The sequence below is a fragment of the Balaenoptera ricei genome, chromosome 3 (genome assembly GCF_028023285.1).
Source record: "Balaenoptera ricei isolate mBalRic1 chromosome 3, mBalRic1.hap2, whole genome shotgun sequence".
NCBI lineage: Eukaryota > Metazoa > Chordata > Mammalia > Artiodactyla > Balaenopteridae > Balaenoptera > Balaenoptera ricei.
In genome coordinates, this window is record NC_082641.1 from 147,368,048 (window position 1) to 147,380,093 (window position 12,046).

At 45.9% G+C, this 12,046-nt stretch overlaps 1 protein-coding gene and 1 long non-coding RNA gene across 5 annotated transcripts in view; one reads left to right on the forward strand and one right to left on the reverse strand.

Moving 5' to 3' along the window:
• Positions 1-12,046, forward strand: part of TENM2 (teneurin transmembrane protein 2) — a 998,550-nt gene that overhangs the window by 914,950 nt on the left and 71,554 nt on the right. For 3 of the 4 annotated variants that reach the window (XM_059917647.1, XM_059917648.1, XM_059917649.1), the window contains 4 exons: positions 316-459; positions 913-1,162; positions 8,259-8,279; positions 11,210-11,442. In XM_059917647.1, coding sequence (XP_059773630.1) covers positions 316-459; positions 913-1,162; positions 8,259-8,279; positions 11,210-11,442 — 648 coding nt within the window. The remainder of the gene's footprint in view (positions 1-315; positions 460-912; positions 1,163-8,258; positions 8,280-11,209; positions 11,443-12,046) is intronic. The other variant, XM_059917650.1, reaches the window with a different exon arrangement.
• The window catches only part of LOC132362696 (uncharacterized), an 89,677-nt gene continuing 85,680 nt past the window's right edge, over positions 8,050-12,046 (reverse strand). Inside the window, exon 11 of the long non-coding RNA XR_009502441.1 lies at positions 8,050-8,120. This is a non-coding gene — a long non-coding RNA (uncharacterized LOC132362696). The remainder of the gene's footprint in view (positions 8,121-12,046) is intronic.

The window sequence follows — 12,046 nt, forward strand, 5'->3', positions numbered from 1 at the left end:
TCAGTTTCTAAATGATTCATCTCTTCCCTCCCCATCACTGGGGTCATTTTTGAAAGCCAACTGTTCATTGGAAAGGTCTTTCCATCCCCACAGACTACTACTGTGTAAAGTTTCAAGGTTGAGTTCAGCTTGAAATTTGAATTTAATATTGTATGGAATCACAAGGAGAAAAGCAATCAGCCTGCCTCGAGTGAGTTTTTTGAGCTGAATCTATATTACCGTGAGCACAAGTTTCTCATTCCTGCTGGAGGGCTCTGGAGTAATCAAGTAAACTCTCTCATCTCCCACTCTGCCCCACCCCCTTTTATCTTTCAGTGTCTGTCGGGTTTGAATATGAGACCTGCCCCAGTCTCATCCTGTGGGAGAAAAGGACAGCCCTCCTTCAGGGATTTGAGCTGGACCCTTCCAACCTCGGGGGCTGGTCCCTGGACAAACATCACATCCTCAACGTTAAAAGTGGTATGTGAGCACATTTCCTTTTCCCAAACACGGCCTAGTCTTGCCTCTGGAACCTTCTCTCCAGCCTTGACATTTAAGTGGTAGCCCCCTCCCCTTCCCGCAGCTCTTTTTCATCAAATGACCAAAATACTCGTAGGTTTTACCACCTTCTCCTTTTAAATGTCAAGGAATGTTGAGCTGAGCTGGTTTTTCCAGACCATCCACATTAGTGTACCTCACAATTCTTCTTCAGTGATCTCTACAAATGTTGTCTTACCCCGTACCACGGCCTTGGGGTTTACCTATCCTATTATAGCTCTCTCAGCATCATGAGGAAGTTGGGGAGCTCCCCAAAGTTGGCGTTTCCTACTGTTTCTCTTCCCTCTGTCACTTCCCCTCATCCTCAGTAAGCCGATAGAAGTGTCCTCCCCAGAGGGCTGCAGTAACTGCCCCCATTTACTGCCCCTGCCCCAGGAATCCTACACAAGGGCACTGGGGAGAACCAGTTCCTGACCCAGCAGCCCGCCATCATCACCAGCATCATGGGCAACGGCCGCCGCCGGAGCATTTCCTGTCCCAGCTGCAACGGCCTTGCTGAAGGCAACAAGCTGCTAGCCCCAGTAGCTCTGGCTGTTGGAGTCGATGGGAGCCTCTTCGTTGGTGACTTCAATTACATCCGACGCATCTTTCCCTCCCGAAACGTGACCAGCATCTTGGAGTTACGGTAAGTGACTGCACAGAAAACCTTCTTTTGCCCTATTGCTCCCACTGCTACAAAACTTCCCTGGGTAAATGGTGGCCGCATGCGGGGTTCTTCAGAGAATACAGATTCTGTGTGATGGGCTGAGGTGTAAAACCTAGGCCTGGAATCAGATAAGGACTAGGGGAAATGCTTTGTGTATCTATAAAACACCGCAAGTGTATTTAGTACAGTTGTCGACACCTGCCTTACGGCAAAGGAGAATGCCTTCAGTCATGGTGCTGGGGGTGGGACCTGGGTCGCCGTATTGTATAAAACCTTCACATGTGAATCTGATACATACCAAATAGTGAAAGGACCACTACTTTAAGCGGATGGTCCATTTCACGGGTTTCTAAAGTGGCACTTCTTAAAAATACAGATTCCTGGAGCCCACCCCCAGAGGCACTGGTTCAGTAAGTCTGGAGAAGGGCCAAGGCATCTTTTCTCTTTGACAGGCTCTGTAGAAGATTCTGATGCACGTCAAAGTTTAAGAACCTCTAACATTCATTTATTAATTCAGACATTTATATTGAGCACCTCTGTGTGCTAGCTCTCTATGAATTTTCTGGATCTGTGCACATTTACTAGGATCTGACTTAGAAGTACTGCATAGGCCTTGCTAGGTAACTTCTGGCCACCCCTTGGGAGATTCCTCCTGGCCATTGCTAGCTACTGAGTCTGAAGTCCAGGTCTCTGTGCTGGACAAAAGCTCTTTGAAGCTCTCTTTTCAGGAAAGTTGATTCCAGGCCTTCAAACCTAGAGAGGGATCTGTAAGTAGAGGGAGAAATGCAGTCTATAAATAAGGGAAATAATTCATTCAACAAGGCCAATATATACTATGTGCAGAACTGTCTGGTGAAGGGAAAAAAACAAAACAAAACAAAACAAACAGGGGAACAAGCAAAGCCTCAGTTGTGCTTGTGGTCTGATAGGGAACTTCAAACTAAATCATGTGGACAAATTAAAAAATTTTCAAGAAGCACTAAATGCCATAAGGAAACTCTAACGGGGTAAGAAATAGGAACCGTGGTGGTGGGAAGGAGGGAGAAGGAAGCTTCGTAAGATAAAGTAGTCAGAGAAACCTCTCATACTAGGTGATATTTGAGGTGGGACCTGAATGATGAGATCAGCCACATGAAGACCTGGGGAAGAGTATCCCAGGCAGAGAAAAGTTATGCAAAAGCCCTAATATCAGCAAATAGCCTGCTTACTTAAGGGACTGATGGAAGTCCAGTATGGACTTCTGAGAGTGTCTCAGAGTGGGGCAGAGAGGTAGATAGGGGACCAGTGCTTCAGGATCTGAATGACCATGTTGACATGTGTGAATCGTATTCTGCTTTTAAATTTATTTTATTGAAGTATAGTTGATTGACTGTGTTGTGTTAATTTCTGCTGTACAGCAAAGTGATTCAGTTGTACATACATATGCATTCTTTTTCATTTTCTTTTCCATTATGTAATGCACAGCCATTGGAATTTGAAGTAGGAAGGGGGGTAGAGCTGACATGATCTGATTTGCATTTTTTAAAGAGGACTCTGGCTATTGGGTGAAGAATGGACTGTCGGGGTGTAAGACTACAGGGGAGCTGTAGCAATTGTCCAGGATTTGGGTGATGGTGAGACGGACTAGGGTGGTAGCGGGGGAGATGGGGCGCTTCCAATTGGGATATATTTTCGAAGTAAATCTGATAGGAATTGTGTTTATAGGGTGTAAAAAAAAATGAGGGAAAAAAAGAGAGAGGAGAGAAGAATCAAGGGTGATGCTAGGATTTTGACCTGAGCAGCCAAATGGGCGGTGGTATTTTCTGAGGCAGCTTCAGCTGCCAAGTGAAGGACTTAGAAGAAGTCACAGGCTGCACCTACATTTTGTGTCTCTGAGGCCCCTCCTGGGGGAGAGATTAGTTCTCTGACCACCAGAAAGTGATGCTGAGGAGCTGAGACTCTGCCGGGCACTGGGAGGGGTAAAAGCAGAGAAGAAAACCCAGCTCCACCCAAGAAGGTTCCAGCCTCAGTGATCAGTGATCCAGGAGGTGTTTACCAAGCATTAGGGTGGGTCAGGCCCATGCTGGGCTCTGAGGGTCCGAAAGGGGATGAAACCCAGGCTCAAAGAGCACCCATTCGAGGGTGAGAGATGGGGACCTGGGCAAGGAAAGGCAATTCAAGCTGAGTGTTCTAGAAGAGCCAACAACCAACCATCATGGAAACACAGAGGGTGGGAGGCCATGGGGTAGAGTAAGAGGGTGTAATCACCGAAAGGCGAACAGTGAGAGGAAGAAGGGCACAAAGTGGAAGAGGCTGGATAATCCTCAGGCTGTCAGAATGACAATCAGACAAGCCACCCTCCTAGAGCTCCCCAACTAGGTCCCTTTCCCAATATGTTTACTTCCTTTTTTACCCTAGTAAAGCATCTTCTTTGTAGGCATCCTCTGGGCAGTGGAGAGCCGTGAAAGCAGGCAGGGAAAGGGGTGGAGCTAGCGCTGGGCTTTTCCATGAGGGCTGCATGACTTCGTCTGGCATTTGTCACCCTCCACATCTGGCCCTTGCTTCTTTGTCACCTCTCTTCCTGCTCAGAGCCACATCAGCCCTTGCCTGCCCATCCCCGCCTCCACACCTTGACTCACTCTACTTAAAATACCTTCTCTACCTCATCTCCCTCATCAGTTCCATCTTTAAGACTGGGCTCTTCCATGAAGCCCAGTTTCCCCACCAGAAATAATTCTCTCCCTCCCCTGGGCCACTTAACTCTAATTTTCCACAAAGGTGACACCATTGACTGCCTTGTTTTTTAGCTATTTCTGAAAGTCTGTAGGGCCCCAGGGTGTGAACTTCTGTAGAGCCGGCACCTTTGACATCTTTGCCCCTTGATGCCCAGAGCGGTGCCTGGCCCACAGGAGGGGGTCAAGACATGTTGCTTGAGTTAAAGGGGACAAAGACCAGCATCCACCCTTTGGTTGGAGTTTGTCCCGGATTCCACGTCTGTGAAGTTGCAGGGGCCACAACATCAATGGCACAAGCTGAGGGCCCACGTGGTGACATTGAGGACAGCTGCGGAGAAGTGTAACTGTCAATTTCCCTTCACGGCTGTGTGATTTTTTTTTTTTTCCTTTTTAACCGCCTTTGGACTTGCTCTTGTTTTATCAGCCAGGTATCCAGGCGATTAGAAGTTAAGCTTTAACAAGAACACTGGTTTGATTCTTCTTTTCTTCCCACTACATACCTGAAAACAAAGGGATGTCAATCCCCTCTCTTCAAAACAGTAACCAGCAAAGGGCGGGGAGGTGGGGGGGCGTGGGCGGGCAGGGAGAGACCTGTCGTGCTTCTGTCTTTTCTCCATTGTGAGTTGGCAGCTGAATGATCCAGTTTCGGGAGTCAGTGCCCATCCCTGTCTCACTTACCCAACCCAGAGCTGAGCCTCCAAACCCGAATTTTATTTAAATGTTCGCTCTCCTTCTTCCTTGCTTCTTCCTTTGCCTATCCAAAACATGCAGGGGCAGAGTTCTATGTGCTTGAAAAACTTCTGATGGTAGAAGAAGCCTTATTCCTAGGTAAACCGGTTATCACCTGCCAGCTCCAATTCCACAGGCATTCAAAACATTTTCAACACCCACCTCCCCAGAAAGCCTGATACCCCACCTCTAGGAGCCCATTTCCCTTCTCATAACTATCACCCTCTTCAGATGGTCCTTGGAAAACCCAGGCCCTGGGGAGTAGAGTAAATCTGTCAGTCACTCACATCTTAGGGTGAACTTCGGTCAACGAAAAAGCTTTCCTTTCTCCCCCATTTGAGACTATCTCAAGACCTGAACCCCAGTGTGAGGCAGTAAATGATAACGGACAGGACAGTATCTCTCTGCCTTTTCTTAACTTGGCCCCTTTCCATAAACATAAGAATCTCACACTTTCCTTCATGTTTGAAATTCTAATTTTTTTTTTCATTTTCCCATTATAAAATTATATTATGATATGAACTAAGCTTTTTTTCCAAGTAAAACACTTCCCCATGCTGAGATTCTGACGGTGCTATTGGGGTAGGTCAGCAGCATCATTGCACCAGGGAGGATGTTTAGGGGAGGGAATGGTCCAGCCCAAATGTGTGAGTGCTAGAGAGGGAAGAGACGCGAGAAAAGTGGGAGCCTAGGAAGGCGGGCAAGGGCAGCAGAAATTGAAAGTAAGCTTCACCAAAGGCCAGCTTTGCCTGAGAGTACAGCTCCAACAGACCCTGCTTAATGCCAACGTAGAAAGTTAGGGAGGAGAATGAGATTGTAGTCAGAGAGGAATGCTTTCTCTGTGAGGTCAGGGTATAAACATGGAGGTCAGGAAACAAAATATAACACAGCACCTACCCAGAGTAACAATGACAACAATATTTCCATAAAATTGTGGACAGTTCTTGGCACTGTGTTCAAAGCTCTTTCACCAAGGAGGTACACAGGTTTCACGGGGCCTGAATCTTACACAATTTTGGAATGAAACTGACTATTATTTAGGATAAGAAAAGAAACCAAAACAAATTGCAAATTTTGAAAGTCTGACAATTAGTGCAAACATCACAAAATCCAGACAAATAACCTAAAATTTGTTGTTAATTAACTATTACACTTCCATGATATATGACTTCTCCATTGAGCACTCCACTTTCTGTAATGATGTTCGGTGAGTTGGCACAACAGGGCAGGAGGATTCCTGAAAGCCGTGAGTACCGGAATGGCTAGCAACCATCTAAAAGATGGTAGAAGGACCGTGTATGAGCCGCATAAGCACATCCGCCTAAAACTGAACTATATGTATCTCAACTCACTTCTCCTTAGTTAGAACTAAAACATACAAACAAAAACTGTGGCAGCTCCAACTCCACCCTGTTCTGTGGCACAGAGGGATAGAATTGAAATGAAAAGAGACAACAGTCTCAACTTATTGCAGCTCTGCGATTCTGAGCAGAACGTGAGGGGATTGGAACTCATCCGAGGAAGGGTCTGGCAGCGCTAAGGGAAGCAGCCTATTCCTTCCTCCACTCAAGAACCCATTTTTCCAGCCCTTACTCTCTCCAGGGCTCTCTACTAAGAATCAGCCGTATGGAAATGAGTCAGTCATGTCCAGATTTACTTACTCACTTCTGTTCACCATGAAGCTAGGAAGACAAGCACACACACATAAATCACAAGACAGCCTGCTGAGAGCTCCCTGAGACAAGCGGAGAAGGCTTGGAGAGACCCTGAAGGCTTTGCAGGGGAGTCACTGAGACTCCACAGTGTAAAGAGCTAATCCATCTCAATTCTCGAATCTGAGACACCACTTTTTCCTCAAAGGGTTGGTTTCTTTGAGGCCATGGACGCAAAGCCTAGGCCTGTCCCTTGTAAGTAGGGCACCTATGCTCTTCTGTTGGGTTGGCCCAAAAGTTCATTTGGCTTTAAGAAAAATAAAAGACCTTTTTCATTTTCACCAAGAACTTTATTGAACAAAGGATTCATTAACTGAACGAACATTTTGGCCAACCCAATACATAGACTGACTCACTGGTGCTCTTATTTGGGTTTGTTGCCTGCTAAACACCCACTCTGGTAATGGCCTTGGTCTGGAATAGCAGTGACCTCAGCCTTTCTCCAAAGTTCAGATCTACATGATCATTCGGACTCTGCAGTCTCAGTGACTTAGTCCCCCCTGCCTTCTCCTTCCCCCAACACAGATATTATATTAATCAACTTAAAGCAGATGTTCTTAGCAAAGAAGTAGGTCAGGTCAGCAGACCCAAATCCCAACCAGTCTTTTCACAAAATCTTGACTAAAAAAAAAGTGGAATTGATATTGCAATAATTAAGAGCCAAATATGACTACCACTGGTGGCAGATAACATTTCACTTTCATTAAGCAATATAAAATAGATGCGAGAATTCCTGGCTGCCACCCTGACACGCCAGGCTTTGCAGAATGAATCTTAAATTGCACTATGTCAGTCAGAGCTCAGGAGTTATCAGCATCATTTAATTAACTTTTTTTTTTTTTTTTTTTTTGCAAAAACTAACATGTTGGAATAAAATATAAAAATGTAATCCCTGTGCAAACCCACCACTAATGATGGCCCCCGGCAGAGACCTGAGCTGCACCCAGGCAGGAATCAGGGCATTAAACCCTCTTTCTTCCTTCCCCGAAGCTTCCTCCCTTAGCTAGAAGGGAAAGAGGGGTCAGGGGTTTCTTACACGTTGGCCTAGGAGTGGGGAGCACTTCTCTATTTAAGGCCCTAGCCTCTCTCCTCTCCTCCTTAATGCTCTTAAAATTCAGCCACTCGTCTGTTGAAACTGACGTGTATTTTTATTCTTAAAAGAAAACAGAAGCAACACTTTGACTAGTTTTCCGAAAAAGAATGTTAACTGGAGTCTTTGGCTCCAATTACGAGAGGATGGTATCGCCTGTGAGTTTCACTGATGGGTGTTATCTGTAAGAAAGAATGCATACTTGGGGGCCCACGCGTGCGAGGGAGATGGGCAGAGGGGAGGGGGCAAGGAACAGAGCGAGGAAATGGTTAAGACTCTCAGGGTTCAACAGGGTGTTTGGCAAATGCAATTGGCTGTGGGCAGGGCCGCTCTCTCTCGGGTGGTACAGACTCTGTAATGCACCAATGACAAATAGGTAGTACAGGCGTCACCACACCCAAGGCGGATGTTCCAAAGGCGTCACAGCACTCTTGACGGCTGAGCTTGAATTTGGCTTCAGGATCCTTTCACTCCCGCCCTCCCAGCAGCCATTACCAATCGATAGGTGTTGGCACTCAAGAGGTAACCTGTGTACCATCCCTTCATTAGCCTGTTTCACCTGTTGCCACCTGTGTCACGTGATGCCACATTGCTGGTCAGAGAATTCAGGCGTTCTTGTCTAGATTCTCCAATGGCCGGGAGGAATCCAGGGTCAGGGGAGCTTCCCAAATAATTGTGCTGGGAGCTGTCAGCTAGAAGGGAAAAAAAAAGAAAAAAGAGTGCCTTTTGGGGGGCCCCATTATACAAGAAATGAAAATGTTATGTTTGCTTTATCATCAATTCTTCCGCTAACTGTTTGTTCTTTTTCCTTCTGTTTTCTTTCTCTAAAGAAATAAAGAGTTTAAACATAGGTAAGATGAAGAAGTCTTTCCCGTATAATTTGATATGGTTCGTTTGCTTCCTTGTGTTTGCTTTTTGTTTTGTGCTTTCTTGTGTAATGTTGTATATTTTTATGTACCAAATATAGTAACTTTTTTATGTGCTAATTGTGTGTGGTGGATATGATAAGCTTTAGCAGTTATGAAATTCAGTCAAAAAGGAACCAAATAAGCTGACAGTAATTAGAATTTCCGGAAGATGCAAGTGCGAGGTAATGAACCCTCAGCAAACTTTCATCCCGACCCCTCAGTGCGGTTCGTAATTGGGCTAAACAGTTGAGGCAAACTTCTGGCTTTTGTAAATGCTGGACTGGGTTCACAAAAGCTTTAATGAACTGGAAACGGGTCAAAAACTCATTTTCAAACTCCTTAATGATTTTTTTTTCCCCTGGATATATGGTCACTTTAAAAAAGAAAAAAAACAAAAACAAAAACAAGTTAATTGCCAATCTGCTGGTCAGAATGAATCCAACAGTCAGGTGCATTGGAAATTGTCTTGGAATTCAATCATTTTTAAGTATTATGAAGGGTGTGGACCGAGTACTTTTTGTCTAAGTAGGCTTTGTCATTCAACTGCTCTGAGATTATCACCTAAACCATATTGGTCCAATTCACATATATGTGCATGTTGCTCTGGGGAGCTTCCTGTTACAACGGTTAGGAAAACTCCAGGTTGCACTAAAATAGAAGAAAAGTGACCTTCTTTTTATTTGGAAGAGGAGGAAAAAAACAAAGCAATGTATTTTAATACTCAAGGGAATCAATCCTTCTCTTCACTCCTTGAAATGAAATGTTGGCAGAGGCTCCTGCGTGATGTTAGGTCAAAATTAGACAAAGAATAAAGTTGTACAAGATCATCAAAGTCAGTGCAAAAGCCACGCATAGGAGTCCTCTGCCTCCTCCATCTCAGGCACGCCCAAATTGGCTGGTTTTAGACACCGCCAATGGGCCAAATTTTTTAAAAAGCAGCAGTGCCCCGGAAGGACACCCCCTTCAAACGTCCAGACTGCATCTGACCTTTGCCGTAGCCCCAGTGTGAAAGCATGGCCATCCATCTCGCTGAGCTCCTCTGCAAGAATGTTGATGGAAATGAGTTATGAGGCCATGGGGAAGAATGGGCTCCCAGCAAGAACTGACCCCACCCCCTCAACTGGCTGCTCTTCTGCCAGAGATTTTGAAAAGCCTCCTTGAATTGGACTCCCTAGAAAGTCCAGAATTAATTATCTTGCTCACAGACAGGCACAGATGTGCAATGCCCTGATTCTTCTGATGATGGCACCAGCTCCTGTGTGGTCAGTAACAAAGTACAGCATCTAATTAGAAAATGGCATGAATTTTTTCCCTTTCTGCCCTAATTTGTTTTGCATGTATGGATAGTCTCTCAAGACTTAGTAGCCAAAAAAAGAAGATGAAGGAAGGAAGGAAAGGAACCCAGGTAGCCTACTCTCCCAGACCTGTTATCTAGGCTGGAATTTTAGAAAGACCTTGACTTCTAGTTGGTATGTCTTAATAGCAACCTGAGGAGAGGCTGTAATTAAAGACGGTCTCGACGCACAAACTGTTCCTAAAAATGGCTTCCTTGTTCTTTTCTTCCTTCACTCAGGGAAGAACCCAAATGGTGGTGTTTTCATTAGTAATTTACCAGCTACTGTCTACAGGACAGATGTATCCAACACTACCATCGCCCTCACCTTCCCTTCACCTTTCCCAGCTCCTCTCTTCCCATAATTCCAAACTACAGTTGAAAAATAACTGAAAAAACAAAAAAAAAAAGACCTGTGCTCGTTTTAGGCATGTGGCACCAAAACCTAGTCTCCCACACTAGGACAGAGAGGCGTCTGCTGCTTGCATCCTAGGGGCAGTGATACTGATCACCGATGTGGGAATAGCACGAGTACCCATTCTGGTCTCAACCTCCAGCCAGTGACAGACACTGCAGAGGGAAGAGAATGTAGGGTTTGAGCCAAAAGGGACATGAGTGATGCTCTGATTTGACTTCTTTATTACCCCAATAAGGAATCTAGGACCCATCGTGGCCAAAAGACTTCCCTAGGTTCGCCAGCTGGGTCCAAGTTGAGTTTAGAGTTTCCTGTGTCTTAGTCCTGAGCCAAGTTTACAGATCTTACCCTGTCCTCGTCAGCAACACATAGGACAGCTGGACGCACGGCAGAGAAAGAGATCCAGGTCTCTGAGGCTTCATGCTCTCCTAATTCATTTCCCCCACCCTGAGGTATCTCTCTCCTAGTGTGTCTTAGGTCCTGGCAGATCCTGGGCCATGCCTGTGACCTCACTGTTTTACCCAAGATTTGAAAACTACATCTCCTTCCTTTACAGTTCAGATTCTGGACATGATATCGGCAAGATATCACATGTCATCACACAAGATACCAACTTTGTTCATATCCACACCGAGGAACAGTAGAGAAGATCACGAAGTTAGGAAAACTCCAGGTTACCCCAGTATTCATGATCTAGTACCTTGGAGGCACTGAGGAAGCATAGATTAAAAAGAGGACATTGTCCCGTGGAAGTGTTCCTCAGCCCCACTCGCGAACATAGTAAACCCACGGGGGAAAGAAAGGAGGCTGGCAACCACAAAACACAAACACAAAAGCAGTATCAGAGTGAGATCTTGCGCAACAGCTAAATGAAGCAATGGTATTCTAGCATGAAGGGAAGCGATGAATTCTCTGATAGCGTGAGGAGCTTAAGTCCAATTAGAAGCAGCTAAGAGCCATGATATGTTAGAACACTAACTTATTACGTTAGATTCTTTCCAGTTCACTAAAGTGGAAAGGCAGCGGAGGTGGGTAGAGTCTTGCTGGGATTTCTGTCATCTCTTTGACCCAGGAGGCCAGCTGCATAGCCCCTTCTCATTCCTCTGTGTGCTTCTTCTCCTAAAGCAACAACCCAGCACACAAGTACTATCTGGCGGTGGACCCCGTGTCCGGCTCTCTCTATGTGTCTGACACCAACAGTCGGCGAATCTACCGAGTCAAGTCTCTGAGCGGAGCTAAAGACCTGGCTGGGAATTCAGAAGTCGTGGCAGGGACGGGAGAGCAATGCTTGCCCTTCGACGAAGCCCGCTGCGGGGATGGAGGCAAGGCTGTGGATGCCACCCTGATGAGTCCTCGAGGTAAAGCCTGCAGAGGAAGAAAGCCCTTCCCCAAAGAGAGCTTGCCACACACATGGCTCCCTCCCTGTTGGAACTGAACTAAGCCCAGGCAGTCCCAAACGCAGCTTCCCCTAGAATAATTTAACTCTGCTAGATGGCTTGGTGTGTGGGTGAAATGTTTCTTAAAGAAACCGGATTTATTTACTTGAAGTAAACTTCATCACCCGCAAATGTCTTTAGGCTACAAGTGGAAAGTGGGGTGGATTGCTCCTGGAGATTGCTGGCTGCCGCCAGTCACAGAGAGTCAGAAGGAAATGTTCGCTCTCCGCGAGCCAGAGTGCCAGCTGTGTGGGCTGCAGACAGAACAGAGCCCGGTAGGAGGGCCTCCAACCACTCTGCAGCTGTTGTGTTAGATAATAGTGTACCTAAAGTCAAAAGCACAGTACCTGACATTTTGCAAATGCCCCATAATGGTAGCAATTAAGAACGGGTATCATTTCCAAGGGCCTGGATTTGGGGGGGGTGCGGTTCTTGGCCCTGATGGATCTCTGTTTGAAAAGGACTAACTGAAGGTTAAGGGCATGTTAAAAAAAAAAAAAGAAAGAAAGAAGGTTAAGGACCCGTC